This window comes from Lampris incognitus, chromosome 1 (genome assembly GCF_029633865.1).
Source record: "Lampris incognitus isolate fLamInc1 chromosome 1, fLamInc1.hap2, whole genome shotgun sequence".
In the NCBI taxonomy this organism is placed as follows: domain Eukaryota; kingdom Metazoa; phylum Chordata; class Actinopteri; order Lampriformes; family Lampridae; genus Lampris; species Lampris incognitus.
In genome coordinates this window covers 120453213-120469833 of record NC_079211.1, presented here as the reverse complement: position 1 = coordinate 120469833, position 16621 = coordinate 120453213, and the positions used below count along the sequence as shown (strand labels likewise).

Below are 16621 nucleotides of genomic sequence, written 5' to 3'. Positions count from 1 at the left end.
TTGTGTCTCTGCTGAAGAGAATCAATCTAAGAGAGTAGCTCGACATGCTCCAAGTACATCTAGGACTTATGATGCAGAGTGCATATTTTGTCAGAAAAATAGCAAATATTCCAAGAGACAGAATACGAGAGAAGTACTGGTGCAGTGTCGAGAACTGCGAGCTGATGCAAAGATCAGGAGTGCAGCCACAAAGAAAAGGGACAGCAGAATCCTTGCCATTGTGAGTAGAGACCTTGTAGCAGCTGAAGGGCACTACCATAGGTCATGCTATAGACTTTACACCAAAGAAGAGGTTTCCAAAGGAGAGGTTGCCAGCAATGAAGATGATGATGCTGCAGCCCAGTATGAAGCTGCTGTGAATAAGGCATACAATGAGCTGTTCCTCTTCATCAGGATGGAGCTTTTTGGCAATCCTCAAGTGATGACAATGACTGATCTCTCTTCTAGACTGGTAGCTTCAATGAACTCCCAAGGCATTGCCCAAGTCAAGGAATCAACCAAGAAGCACATAAGGCGAAACCTGGAGAGTGAGTTTGCTGCAGCCTTGCAGATATTCCCTGATGAGAAAGGAAAATTCCTCCTCTATCCCGATAACTTGTCCATGAGGGAACTTGCCAAAGAAAATCAGTCTCTCAAAAGGGAGCTGCAGACCCTGAAAAGTGTCAGTGCACAAGATGTTATAGCCAAAGCAGCCATCAAATTGAGAGCAGACATTAAAAGTCAAGATGTTCCTCAAACCTGGCCGCCTGAAGTCAAACCAGAAGCAGAATGTCCTACCATTCCAGAGTCGCTCATTATCTTCCTGTACTCTCTACTCACAGGCTCAAATGATCCTGATCATGCATCCCAGAGAGTGCAGTGCCTTCCGCAGTCATTTGGCCATGACATAGTATATGCAGTGACATGTGGAAATACCAAGCCTTCCAAGCACATTGTTCTGCCATTCAGTGTCAAATCGTTGACAGGAAATGTAGAGTTGATAAACATCCTCAACCGACTTGGTCACAGTGTGTCCTATTCACAGATGGAAGAGATCAACACTGCCCTGTGTCTCCAGAAACTCTCATCATCAGGGAGTGGCATTGCCCTTCCAGCTAACATCCATCCTGGCATATTCACAACTTTAGCCTGGGACAATATCGACCGTCTTGAAGAAACTGTCAGTGGTGAGGGAACATCTCACAGAGTCAATGGGATTGCTGTGCAAGCAAAGCCAGTCAACCCACTTCCTGTCCAACCCATGCCCACTGTTCCCAAAACAAAGAAGAGAAGCATTGATGGACCCCCACCAATGTTACCAACTTACAATGCTGGACAACGGGTAGGGCCACCACAAAGCAAAAAGTCAGATGCCGATACTGCAGCCAATACTAAGCTTGCCAGAGAGAAAAACCTTCTTTGGGTCCTAGCACGCATGTCACAACAAGAAGAACAGTCAGTCAGCAGCTGGACAGGCTTCAACATCCTGACTCGAGGAGAGATTACGGTCATCCCCGACAATATAGGCTATCTGCCTACCATCAATGCTCCAGCGACACAAATGTCTACTGTCAACGAGGTGCTTAACCAGTCACTGAGCATCATGCAGTGCTTAGGCCTGAGGAAGATTGTCTGTGTCTTTGACCAAGCCCTGTATGCGAAGGCTGTCGAGATCACATGGAAACACCATGACAAGTTCCATGATATCATCGTTAGGCTTGGGGTATTCCACACCATCTGCACACTGCTGGCAATAATAGGAAAGCGTTTCCAAGATGCTGGACTCAAAGACCTCTGCATTGAGTCTGGCATGATTGCAGAAGGCTCAATTGCTGGTGTTATGGATGGCCGCAAGTACAACAGGGCAGTGCGACTACACAAGCTCCTGTATGAGGCTCTCATGCGACTGACCTTGAATGGTTTCCTGTCCTGGTTGGAAGAAACTCACAGGAATGACATGGTTCACCTGAATGAGACACTGAAGATCATTGACAGCCTTGGGAAAGAAGTCTCACAACATGCTTTGAAGGAGGTCCTCGAGAACAGCTCTTGTACACGCATCATGGATCTATTTGAAGTCTACCGTGAGTTCCTTAGAGGTGGAAACGGCAGCCTCTCGAACTTCTGGATGTCCTATTTGGACATGGTTGAAATCTTGTTGGGGCTCATCCGAGCATCCAGAGAGGGAGACTGGATGCTACACTTGGCTAGCATTCGAGCAATGATCCCATGGTGCTTTGCTTATGACAGGATGAATTATGCACGCTACCTCCCCTACTACTACGCCCAGATGTCTGAGCTGCCCATCACACACCCAGATGTGTACACAGAATTCATGGAAGGAGGCTTCTCAGTCCAACTGGGCTCCACCAATCCCTTTGGCCGAATCCCTGTTGACCAAGCTATAGAAGAAACGGTGAACAAAGACACCCAAACAGCTGGAGGGACAAAGGGATTCAGCTTGAAGCCAGGAGCTGTGACCAAATATTATCTCACAGCTGAGTATAGAAGCATGTACCTCAGACAGCTGAGAGACCTGACAGGTCAAGGCAGGTGCAAATGGTCTCATCCAGATCTACAGAGTCCAAGGATCAAGAGAGATGAAGCAGATGTCCAGTCTCTCATGGACCTTATGGAGAATAACTGGCTCAATCCTATGTCCCCTGATGAGATTGATTTGGTTAGCCTCTCCACTGGCAACATGACTCCACCTGATGTGACCATAGATCTCTTGAGAGCTCTTGAGAAAGGAGAAGAGGCCTACCAAGCATTCCAGCAAACAAGGTTAGATGCAGACCCACCACCTGTGAAATTCCACGACAAGATGACCAAGCAAAGTCTGAAAACATTCTCCAATGTCAGCACAAAACAAGCTCATGGAAAGAAAGCACAGGATGTGGTTCTGAAGGCAGATAGAAACCTTTTCAGTCACATGATCCTGGTGGCTGAAAGCAGGAAGGTGAATCTGAAGGATGTCCTTGCCTACCCATTGGGCCCACTACCATGGGCACTGGCAAATGCTGATGGGTCCTTACGAAAAACAAACAAGGCTGCACTTGCCAGAGAGCTTGAAAAGAATGTATCTCCTGCAGAAGACATCCCAATCCCATCTACTTCCATCATTGATGGGATGAGCCTGGTCCAAAAAATGAATGGCAACAACAAAACCTTTGCACAGGTGGCAGAGTCAGCCTTGACCCAGGTCCTCCATGACGGAGCACAGAGTGGGAGGATTGATGTTGTTTTTGATGTCTATCACCAGACTTCGATCAAAGATGCTGAACGACTGAACCGGGGTGGAGACATCACTCTCCAGTACAAGAATCTTGCAGGGGGACACCACGTCCAGCAGTGGAGAAAATTTCTGTGCAGTTCCTCCAACAAGACCAGTCTCATCAAGTTTCTGGTGGAAGAGTGGAAACTCCCACGATACAGAGCTATGCTGCATGGCAAGGTGTTGTACATGACCTGTGAGGAAACCTGCTACAAGTTGACAGAAGATGGGTGTGAGGAAGCAGCAGAACTGCACTCCACACATGAAGAAGCTGACACCCGTCTGCTCCTGCATGCATTGCATGCAGCAAATGCGGGCTCAAAGTCAGTTATCATCACAGCTGAGGACACTGATGTCATGGTGCTTTGTCTTGGCTTCCAGAAGGACATCACCTGTCCCATCTACCAGAAGTGTGGGACTCAGAACCGCACACGGTTTGTCGACATCACCAAGCTGGCAAGTTCACTTGGAGACAGCATCTGTGACAGCCTAATTGGCTTACATGCCTTCACAGGCTGCGACACTGTCAGTGCATTCGCTGGTCGAGGGAAGCTGAATGCCCTGAAGATAGTGAGAAAGCACACTTCCTGCCAAGAGACTTTTAGTCAACTGGGACAGACATGGAATGTGAGTGATGAGCTGTTCCAGAAAATTGAGCAGTTCACCTGTCGGATGTATGTTGCTAATAGCAGCACTGCTGAGGTGAACAAACTGCCTTACCAGCTCTTCTGCACCAAAAGGGGAGAGGTTGAGTCCAGCCAGCTGCCACCATGTAGAGACTGTCTCTTTATGCATGTTCAACAAGCCAACTATCAGGCAGCAATATGGAAGTGCTGTCTGCAGGCTAACCCTGTGGTGCCAAGCCCTACTGAGTATGGATGGACAGACGATGAAGGCAAGCTGGCCATTTACTGGATGCGCTCCCCACCTGCACCAGATGTGGTCTTGGAAATGCTAGCATGCAAGTGTGTGCATTCATGCAAAATGCCAAGCTGCATGTGCCTGTCAAATGGACTTACATGTGCAGGTTACAGACCTGCAGTAACCAAAAACAGCAGGATGGTCCAGAACTGGACTTTGAACTTGGGGAGTCAGATGATGAGAGAAACGAGCAGTTTGATGAATGACAGTGTGATGATTCTGATGGTATTACTGTGGTAGTAGTCTATTGATGCACAGGATGTTGATTCTGGACTTGGTTACCCAGAGCTTGATAACAATAATGTAACCATATTCACATATACCCATTACCATTACATATACCCACTAATGATATGGGATTACATGTATCATTGACTAAGTATATGTAAATGTCAATGTTGTTTAAAATATTAAAATAGTTCATTACCTCACTATGGTATTCCTTTTTATCATGTATTTTGATTGTGTATTTAAACAAATGTATAGAGACCAGTTTGTGACCTAACTGGCTTTGGTCTAGTTCTCATTTAAGGCTCACAATCACCTCACACAATGAAATAGTATGGGTATATTATACATTTTCTGAATCTTTACAGTTCTGTGAGTATTCCATTTTTTGTGTTTTGTGTCCCTGATATTCCTAGATGCCACAGGGCTAAAAGAAAGTATATAGTTTAGGCGAAAATTGCAGAAAGATGTGTGTTATTGACGGGTTGAAGAGCTCAAGTGACCTCTATATTTGTGAGAAATATCCACAACAGGGCTTCAATGAAAGCTAAAAAGGTCCCCTTTAAAATGATACCAAAGACAATATTATAGAACACTGAAAAATGTCCTGACCATGAGGCTAAACCAGGATATGCACCAGCGTCTAAAATGCAATTTAGTTTAGCGGGTGGTTAACTTCATGAGCTGATAACTGTGATACAGCTGCCACTCAGGAATGGTTATCATACCAAAATATAATCTACAGAAATGGATCCTTTCAAAAATTATAAGTAAGTTTTGCCACCTTGAGTGTACCGAAATATCGTCTGGCCCATGGACTAGTTGAGCCCTTCTACTCTGAGCTCCTTTGGGATGGTAAAGTGTATGAGCCCCATCTCCTCTGACGGGACCCTGACAGCAGTGGTAACTGTTGTGTATTTATAACCTCAAAACCCAGCTTATATTTGATGCCCTGTACAACACACTCAGTGGTAAGGACCCCGAATGATGGCAGACCTTGGTCTGAGTACATTTTCAGTGTGGTGCTACTATGCTTTAGTTTCTCTCTGGGAGCTAGCCTCTTCTTGTCCCTGAGACTCATGACATTGCACATAGCCCCTGAGTCAAGCTGGCATCTCTGTAGTTTGCCATTCAGGTGGAGATTGACAAACCATTTCTTGCCTTTTGTTCCCACTGCACCAATGCTTTCTGTTGCATACACATTATTTGTGTCCATGACTGTGTTGTCTTTATCCATGTTCAATCCCTCAACTGCGTAGTTTACCATCCTTTTTCTTATTTTTATTTTAAACTCTCGCAAAGTGATTGGCTGTGCCACAAGCATGGCAGGTCTTGCCATACGCTGGGCAGTGTTCTCTTCCCCACTCATGTGCTGTGCAAAAGTATTTGCATGCGGAGAGGCCCCCACCTTGTGATCTGGGGTTCCCTTCCCACTCATTTTCTCTGTAGTACTGGCTGATCTTTTGAATATTTATTTCCCTACAACATTGACATTGTCCACAAGTGATCTCTCCTGCTCCATGGATCTCAACTGCAAATCACTCAGTTCTGCTGCTCTGCATGCTTCAATAGCACTGACTAGAGTCAACTCCTTTTCCCGTAACAACCGTCTGTGTGTGTCCTCTTTAGCAATGTCGATGACTATTCTGTCCCTGATTAAGTAATCTCTTAGGGCTCCATATTCGCATGTGGAAGCTTTCTCCCTGAGCCGTGTCACAAAACAGTCTACTGTTTCACCTTCCTCTTGTTTACAACAGCCAAAAACGTAGCGCTCATAAATCACATTTTTAGCAGGTTTGAAATACCTTTCCAATGAGTCCAGTATGACGGTCGCGTCTTCTTGCTGTGCGTCGGTCAGATTTAAGTTGTGTTTGTAGACATGTCGACATTCATCTCCCATGACACTCCTCAAGAGTCGCCGCCTGGACCTTCTTGTCCTTGTCCACCGGCCTTGTGGCTAAAGCACAATCTTCATATTCTGCTCGGAAAATTTCCCAATTCGCACTCAGGTTGCCACTGAGCTTCATCGGAGCTGGCGGGGGTATGGTCGCGGCCATGGCTATTCACCGTTTTTACTGTGGTACGGCTAGCTAGCATTAGCAAAACAAAAAACTTGCAAAACTCGCTTGACAGCTCAATATCCCTTCAGCCACCAAATCGCCGTATCAAAGGTCCACTTCTGACACCATGTTTGAGCTAGTGGTGTGTAAAAACGAGGCATACTCCAAGCTAATAGTTAAGGGGCTTTAGTGTCGAACTGTAAGTATCAACAATACAGAGATGAACTGACGCACGCAGGAGACTGCGTGCCTTACGTAACATTGACTACAGCTAACATCCACTGGGTGGTGATATAATACCACCAGTAACAGTGATTCCCTCTGGTTAGCTTGGGTAGCGTTAGCCGCTTCGTTAGCCTTCACTCCGCCGGGGTCAGTTCTTGAGGGATTCGCGGAATTTCTCGTAATGTTTGGCATCGTTGCACTATACTCCCAACCTTCTGCCCAATAAGTCAGAAAAATTTGGCTCTTTGTCAGTTTTCAAAGCTAATTATTTGCAGGGCGGGACACACCTCTTCCTCACACAGCCATTCTCGCAAACCGCGTGACGTGACTCCGATGAGTCTCTCTTGTGCGCATGTGTAGTCTGTCCTGTCAGGTCTACATGGTGATGGTGGTCGTGTGGCTCAGGTTCTGGGCTGTTCCGGTGGCATCTGGACACTGCTTGACAACCTCATAATCATATTATTCATATTTTATAATTCCATTATAATTTTGTTATCCTCTTTCAATGTTTTGTTCTGTAAATTGTGTATACACAGCATCCATTGCATTGTCTGTCCGTCTTGGGAGAGAGATCTCTCTTCTGTTGCTCTCCCTGAGGTTTCTTCCTATTTTTTTCTCCTTTAGTGTTGTTTTTAGGGAGTTGTTCGGTATCTGATGCAAAATCTAAGGACAGGATGTCGTATTTCTATAAAGCCCACTGTAGCAAATTTGTAATTTGTGATAATGGGCTATACAAATAAAATTGAATTGACATGACATGAACTAGGGGTGGGACGATTCACAAATCTCTCAGTTTGATAAGTCTCACGATTCAGGGCTCACGATTTCGATTCAATACGATACAGTGGATGCATTGGTAAGCAAGAAACAAAACACAATTGCAATTCTCTATTTTTCATTTATTTTAAGAATTAGGCCCAACATTTTGGCATTATCAAGGCACGTATTCAAACGTAATGCATGTGCAAAAGTTCTAACAAAATGTTTTGCCATCTTTTCTTGTTGTGTAACACAATTGCTTTACTATAAATCTTTAAAAACCGGCGGTCATTTTGACCGCCCATTGTCGTTTTATGTATAGTAGGAGTGAAATCCCGGTCGTTCTAACACACGATCTCGCGAAATGGGGAGCGTCTCGAACCGTGAAGACCATATCGAACGATTCGGAATTCGATCCAGTATCGTCCCACCCCTATGAAATACACATAAACACTGACTGCAATTTATCAAAACACTGCCTGGTCTTATTACCTGTGTTTCCCCTGTCGTCATCTCTAATATGTAGCTCTCTCTGATTGGTATGGAGCTCCAGCAGGTCTCGCAGCTCCTCCTTGTACAACTCAATATATGAGATACGCACTGTGTCTGCTACATCACCAGTCATCTGCCTCTTTTCCCCCAGCTTTAAGAACAAATCCTGGGCCACACGGCTGATTATTCCCTCCTCCTCCTCCTCCAGGAGAGGTGCTGAGGGGATAGACTTATGGTTATTAAGACTAGTGCCATAAACAGAAAATTAAAAATTAAATGTTGGCGCAGGGTCGGTTGGTGAATGCAAGTATGTTGGGGGGGGCTGTCTAGGGCAATGATGAGATGACCAGCCAAGCAAAAATGTCACTCACACAGGCTAAAATGCTGTCCACATTTTAGCTGTCAAGTAAAACAATGACACGCCAATATTTAAGCAAGTAGAGAATCAAGCTTTGACGAGGTTTTCACAGTTGATGTTCCCATTATAAAAATAAAATAAAATAAATCAGCCTACTAAAAAAAAACTATTGTACCCCTACAACCACTCATTACCAATGAATATGGAATTGCACCTAAACTGCTGCTAAGTATCAACAGTAAAAACGTGTGTTTCTCCTGGGCATCTTTCAGGTATACATCCATGGAAATTACGCAACATAGTCTTGTGAGGGGAATTTGAAATCATATAGCTTTAATTTATACCTGCTTAAGAAAGCAGTTCCGTTTTCGATTCATGGTGTCTCCCTGTCTTCTACTCAATGCATTGTGGGATAGGATCCAGCCTCCGCGACCCTGAAGTGGATTGATTACGTGGGTATAAATAATGGATGGATCATGGAAGGATGGTTGGATGGTTAGCAACAGATTTGTTGCAGTGGCATTAGGTCAGCTCTTGCCTGTTAACGTGCCCCCCCCCCCCGCGCCCCAGCGAGAGTACAACTTACTGACGTGCCCTCCTCCGAGTGTGTACGTCTTCCCCGAGCCAGTTTGTCCATAGGCGAAGACGGTGGCGTTGTGACCCTCGACAAGAGACTCCACCAAGGATTTGACACAGAGTTGGTACAGCTCGTCCTGGCCGGCCGCCGGCCCGAAAGCATAGTCAAAGGAGAAGGTTCGGTCTGTACCCAGAATCACTTGGCTGGTTTCCGGCACCACTCGCACACACACCTGGTGATTGCGGAGCACTTCCCTGGGAAGCAAAGGACGTATTCGGGCCACTACCCGGACACACACCTCGGTCATGACGACCGAACACGGCGGTGGCACTGGTGTCTGACGAAAGTTGCGTTTTCTTTAACTACAGTAGTAGATAACGCACGCTTATGTGGAGTTTTTACCACGTCCGCCGGTCAAATGTGACAGAAGCATCTCCCGCTTCGCTGGAGTGGACACTTCTCATTTGTGGTCAAAATGTTGTTCCGAGTCGTGATATCAACTTGAATACAAGTTGAACAGACGTTTAACAATGCTTCGTAGATCCAGAAGAACATTTGACTTGAGGGACATAGTCGTCAGTTGTCGAGCTTGTTGTGAAACTCTTTCGTTCTCGTTTGTTGTCACTCCGCGGTTGCCCGGGTAACCCTTCCTATCACGGGATTTTAGAGACGCTAAGGAAGAACAAAATCTGTGGCGTGTACGTAACAGCGCCACCTAGTGCCACTCCCGAAATTTAAAACGATGCAAATTTGAGCCGTCTATCGTGGTCATTCATCACATTTCAATTTCACATCTCTGTCAAATCCATACCTTGCATCGAATTGCTTTAAGAGTACTTCAAAGTATACTTTTATCCGGATTCATTTTTCAGTTTAAGCTTACTCTCTCTGCTCCAGCTTATGATTGGATAGGGCCGCTGTGAATACACTGAAGTCAAGTCAATTTTATTTGTATAGCCCAATATCACAAATTTGCCTCAGGGGGCTTTACAGCAACACAACATCCTGTCCTTAGACCTCGCACTGGATAAGAAACAACTCCCTAAAAAAATACCTTTAACAGTGTAACCCAAACCATGCACAGGCCTAGCACTCATGACCCATATAAAAGTATTCACAGGTGAACTATGAGGAAACATGGAAACTTTTGTTAAAAATAACATTTTATTTACATTTTATTATCGGTATTTTTTAATCTGATAACTAATATTTGGAATGATAGCATGTAGCACTACAGATTTTTTTCTGTCTTTTCAAGGGAGTCTAATAGTTAAAGAGAATGCCAAAGGTCATCATCATCATCCTTTGACCGCAGGCGAGCATGCATCCACAACGTCACGCCAGTATTCATGCCAAAGGTAATGGGTTAAAATTCCTGCAACTGTGAATATGACCATCAATAGCCACATGTCAGCGTATTTGAGTTAAACACCAAATTCCAATCGACAGTGATTGTAAATCACATAAGAGTGCTCACTAATTGCTTAAAAAGCTTTCAACTTCAACACTAGCTATGACTTCAATTTTCAAGGGCCCACTTAAAAAAAATCAATAACCAAAGACATTCAAATTAACATCAATTTCCATTACAATTAGAAACAAAGCCATTTCATCGGCCAACTTGCAAAGAGACCACTTGACATGATTTCTGGGAATGAGTGATACCCAGCCCTGAGATTGATGAACACAGAGGTATGGTACTGCTTACAATGCTTCTAGTCAGCCTGTCAGTAGTAAATACAGCGTGTGTGATGTATAGGGATATGGGCCATCTCTTTGTGATGCTGCTTGGCATAAGGCCATAGGTAGAAGTCAATGATTGCAGAGTTGATGTTGCAGGTCTGTCCATCTCTCTCCTGCACAAGCTTGCAGAGGTGGGCTTTGATCAGCTCCACTGACCAAATAGAGCAACCACGGATCTCCACCTCCCTCTTGTCCCCTGATTCCAGAAGCTCACCTAGGAGAGAAATAGCGAGTGATGGGAGTGAGAAAGGTATATACAAGAATTCTTTTTAAAGGTTAGTTAAAAGTTAGCTAATTTCTTAGTTAAAAGTTTGATTCAAGGAAGATATTCAGGGAAGAATTAGCAAAGGAACAGATAAATAGATGAACAGAAGAAGTGACAGAGTGAGAGGAGAATGCTCTTTATATCATACATACACACATATGGGATAGTTTTCTCTCTCTCTCTCTCTCTCTCTCTCTCTCTCGCACTCTCTCTCTCTCTCTCTCTCTCTCTCTCACACACACACACACACACACACACACACACACACACACACACACACACGTGCGCACACACACAATCTTCACCCTTATCGTTATCAGAAACAGGCTGATCACAGCAGTAAACACACAAACACACATACAGAAACATTAAATAGAGCAAAGGTTTATATCCTTCCCTTTTTGTTAACAACCCAAAGATAGACAAACACATATACAAACATTAAAATCTCACCATTCTCCAGTGCCTGCATCAGTGCAGCAGAGTACTGTAGCACCCCGAGGTATACAAGGGCCTGTGGGACTCTATAGTCAGCAAACATGGTAAGACAGTCCAGGTTAGGGATCTCTCCCTCCCCCCTGGCCTCCATGATGCCCCAGAAATCTGCCACCAGGATCTGGGCCCGCTTGTAGAATGAGATTCTCTTACCCTTAGACAACAGGTAGACAGATGACAGAATAAATAATCTATACTAAATTGCTCATACATTCATTTATTAAATTCATCTTTTCATTCATCACTTGCAGTAAAGTACTGTGTGCTGACGAACACAGAGAAAATAGATATTTAACTTACCCCAAGCAATTTTTACTTTACTTAAAACTGTAACGAGAAATTTGGATTTATCGACTTTGTGCGCACCAAAAGTGATAGTGTTTCACGGAAAAAAATGACTTCATTTCAACATTGCCTCTTGTCACGAAATTCTACATTCACCCTCTGGTAGCGCATGCATGTGTTTTGAAGAGAGTAGAGATGTAGTGGTGTTCTGGAAAAGCAGATATTTGCAGAATACACAACAATGGGGTAATGTATCTCCAATTGTGGCTATTTATCTCATCTAAATGGCATAAATCATTTTGTCAGATTTGGTGAGGAATCCAACCCAGAGACAAGCATTTAGAATTAATATGGAGCAATGGCTAAACTTCTCACTGAGGGCCTCATTTGATTATGTCATGCAGAAGCATCAAAATGAAAGTGCAACTGATAAATTATTTTTCTTTCAGCTTTTTTGCCCCTGTTTTTCAGGGTTCACCAAAGCGTATTTTACAGTTTCCATCAGGACCCTGTGAGGGCACAGCACAAATGCTGACCATTGTTAATGTGGGCCTTGACCGATCCGGTATAGTTTTGTCAATCCGCATACTGATTTGGCAAAATTTTACATCGGATGCCCTCCCTGACACAGCCACTAACCCTATGGACTGCAATGAAACTGCGACTGATAAATAATCAGTGAAAAATTCCTAGCAGCTTTAATCCAATTATAGTTCATTAGACCACCTCCTATTTTATCTTTGACCAGAAGATGGCACTGAAACCACTTTAATCTAAGCTCTCCAGTAAGTCAATTATATACTTATATACGTATGCTTTACTAAGTACTGCTTATACTGTGCACGTGTTTGTGTTCTATGTTTTAACCACCTTGCAAATTAAATCTATCACTGCAAGCATAAAATTTAGAAAAGTGGCCACTTGTTTCTTAGACGTCAATTGGAAAATGTATAGGCCTAGGAGTAGGGAGTGGAATTACAATTAGAGTCAAGTTTAATATTGATTATGTGTTAAGGTTAGTTTATGGAGGTATGACTTTAAGTCAACTATAATATAAGAATGTTTATGTGCACATGTGTTCATGTAATTCTCTATTTCTGTCTTTACTATCACTCAAACCTCATATGTTGTTTCATCTCTGTAGGAGGGCAGCTTTTCCACAATGAGCTCAACCATCTTCTGGGCATCATTCCCAGCTTGACTTATAAAGCTGCGGAAGCTTCCTCCATGTTCCAGTAGAACGCAGCCACCTTCATTCAACACCTTATCAAATATATCCAGCAGGTAATGCACTCAGATTTATCAATGAGGATGTAAAGCAATGAATATTCTCAACCTACAATAAGAGAAAATGTATGTCATAATATAAAACACCCATAATCTTAACAGTGATCAGGGGTTCAACATTGTTTTTAACAGAATACACAGCACTGTTAAGGAGAATGCAAGACAGACTCTATGCAGTCCACATATTATGTTGGCATTACAGCCAAATTAATTTCAAATTAAGCACTGGTCACTAAAATACCGTTGAAAAAATATATTAATAGTCATTACCTGGTGGCGCTCCTGGAGCATGGGCATGGGTGTGGCATTGTCTGACCGCAGGACATGTCCCAGCTCCTCAATACTCATCTTAGAAAAGTATTTGGGATCAGTGATAGGTACACCTGAGACAAAGGAAGGCAACAGAGCAAATGAGAAAAAGGGAGAGTTAGTATTGGCTGTTGTTAAAAGACAAGGGAACAGAAAGAGTGCAAGAAAACAGAAAGAAAGTGAGTTCTCAAGGCTAATAACAGTAAAGTTATACTTAGGATATAATGACAGGAAATGAACTCCACAGTAGACAATCTCTCAGGGAAGTACCAAAGGCATAATTGGTTTCAAATCTTTTACACTCAAACCCTGAGATTCACACTCAGGAGCAAGCTACCTGTGCTTTTCTGAGAGAATAACTTGTAATTGAAAAGCTACAGCAGACACCCATAGAGAACCTTCTTCTATATTAGTCATAACTGATTCATTTCCAGAGTCATTCATGCTAATTACAAAGGCTACGGTGACACATGCAGAGCAAAACGAAATTTCACAGCGGAATAAGTGAAGGGCAGGTATACAGTAATGAGCAATGGGAGCATGTGAGAGAGGACTCGCCGGGTAAGAAGAACTCAGCCATCAAGGAAAAACTATCAAGAACTCAACCATCAAGTGAAAGATATGTATAGGTGCCAATTGTTGAAGAGATTTAACTCACAAACAAGTCAAATAAATCTAAAACTGTGACACTCAAATTATATTTCATCCACAGGGCAATAAACTACCTTTTACATTCAATAGTCACATAGGTTGGTAGTTTGGTAACCTGAACTACATCAGTCAAGTTAATAACCTTGTTCAATGGTACCTATTGTGTCAGCATAATACAAGGCTATATGTATGCTGTGCAGTGTAGTGCTACCTTCCGACCCACCAAGAAAATTCAGTGGGGGACACACTGATGGGCACACACATTAACTCCTGTTGAGCTTTATGTGTTCTCCATTCAGTCACAGCTGGGCTTCACTCCCTTTTGTCCTCTCACCTTCCTCTATGGCCCTGGTGATAGCAGCACACAAGGTCATGTAACCTCTGTATCTGGTCCCTTTGTATGTCACCTCACACTGCTGGTCTTCTTTCTCAGGCCAAAACGAGAAGTTCATGGTATCCACTGCAAACACCCAGTTCAGGGCCTGCAGTGCAGAAAGGATGACACAATTGAGACCGAGTGAAAGAAAGGCCATTATAACCTCACAATTGTACCATTGTGCTTGAATTTTGTAGCACATACGAGGCATCCAGGTTAAACTGTTTTGCAAAACTGTTCCACAGAGCTTGGTCTTTGTCTACCATATCATCCCTTTCACTGACAGCTGGAAAGAGAACAATATCTAAAGAAACTAACACTTCAGGGAAGCATTAGTATCTTCAGGGAGTACAGTGCAGTTTACTATTCATGCACACCGTGTGCCATGAAAGGGATTTTGCTCTCTGGGTAGCCCTGCTTGTTGAGATACTCCCCTGGTCAGTGGTTGGTGCTGGTGCCAATGGATTGGCATTCTTCCAACCACTAGCAGTTAGTTCCTCGCTATGGCGGAGGGTGTAGAGCTTCTCTGCTACCCTTTGCACTCCTTCCATCTTCACAAACACATCCTTGCTCTGCTCTGCTACAAACTGGCCAGACTGACGAGGAGAGAGAAGCAGCTCCATGACGAAGACTGTTTAAAACACTGGAAAATGAGACACAAATGCACAAATTATGAAAACACCGGAGGAAGGTTGAGTATAGCTCCAACATGTCAATTACATGTTTAAAGGTGTGAATCAAAAAGAGCCTATAAAACCCCATTTGAAATCACATATTTTAATAATTTCTGTTTTTTTAGCACACATCTCGCATCACGTGACACAAGACCGTCTGACATGCAAGGGTCAGCAGGTAAATCTTTTTTTAATCTGAGAAGCAGCATTAAGGCCAATAAGTCAAAATTAGATTTCCACTGTTAACTGCTTCTCCCTTTTGTGCATTTTGCTGGAAAAATTGTATCTACAAAACGTAGATCAGTTATTTCGAATTCTGTTTAAATATAAGCTGCTTGGTGGCTTTGTAAGCCACTTGTACCAGTAGGTCCTTATTACATTACATTACAGTTATTTACCAGTTTAGGATTTATGTAAAAGTTTTGTGGAGACAAACTAATCACAGGGCCTTGCAGGACAATGACGATGTCAACCAACCTAAAGGCTGAAACACTGACAAAACATAATGGCCTGTTGGGCTAAAATAACGTTCACTATTACCAGTGAGTGCTTTCAGTGGTGTGAATCACATTCACTTTCCATTACAAATATAAAAAAATGACGTTTAGGCTTTTTCAACGACCAGTTCAGAGCTGAGAAGGAAGGCAGACACTTGTCCTTTTACTACTTTATTTAGTCCGATAACAGAAGGCTACAACTGTGCGTGTATAAAGCGGCACAGTTCAACACGTCTTGTTGGATAAATACAAATTTCCTAGTCTTAAATCTAAGATTTATATCGCTATTTCGTCAACTTACATTTCTTAGCGAAAGCAATGAAGAACGTGAACGGACTGCTCCGTAAAACGCCCCGTCTAGTAAAGACCAACCAGAGCTTTCATTTTAATGACGTCACATGTAGACAAACCAATTGTCTCATACTTTGAATTAAACCCGGAAGTAACGCACCACATTACGTAAAACATTTCGCTCCCTAGTCGTCTGTCGGTGGTTCTCTCTATATGGAGGTTACGTTACATCCCCCCCCCCCACACACACATACAAAAGCCTCTTTTGGAACAACAGACATCGCAATTAAGAACGAATTATACAACTCATGAAATGCCCCGTTTTGGAAATAATAGCGTACAACCCAAAAGTACCAAAAGGATGTTCCTTGTTTGACAGGCGATTTTGCAACAAACTTACTGGTAATGTATTGCACTCAAAATATCACTCAGAAGTAAATTCATTTGGAATTGAATTCCAAATAGAGCGTAAAAACAGGCTATTGCCATACAGGACTGCTACTACAGCTACTTCCTCCTACTCCTTTCTACTTAATCTGATGCATACGGAGATTCGTTCGCTGAGTTTGATGTGTGGATTTGTTGATCACTTCAGATTGGCAATGGCTTATCTGTTATATCCTGCTTATTTACATGTTCGAAATAAATCATCATTCATTCATTCATACACGTTTTTCCCAATAAAACAAAAGATATACACTTTAAAATGCAACACAAAATATATACTGTGAATTTCTGGATTGAAGACAAATGTTTCTGTGAAAATGAAGTATACCTCTCATATATATATATATATATATATATATATATATATATATATATATATATATATATATATATATATATATATATTTGTAATGGCCTTTATGATTATT

The 16621-nt window shown here is 42.9% G+C and overlaps 1 protein-coding gene across 1 annotated transcript; it reads right to left on the bottom strand.

Moving 5' to 3' along the window:
* Positions 1–9812: 9812 nt before the first annotated feature.
* On the bottom strand, positions 9813–15807 carry qng1 (Q-nucleotide N-glycosylase 1). The gene is made up of 7 exons (XM_056291589.1): positions 15757–15807; positions 14722–14927; positions 14243–14393; positions 13219–13331; positions 12781–12924; positions 11335–11530; positions 9813–10830 (listed from the first exon to the last, which is right to left on the bottom strand). The coding sequence occupies exons 2-7, from the start codon at positions 14905–14907 to the stop codon at positions 10601–10603; spliced, it is 1020 nt and encodes a 339-aa protein (XP_056147564.1). The 5' UTR covers positions 14908–14927; positions 15757–15807; the 3' UTR covers positions 9813–10600.
* Between the last annotated feature and the right edge of the window lie 814 nt (positions 15808–16621).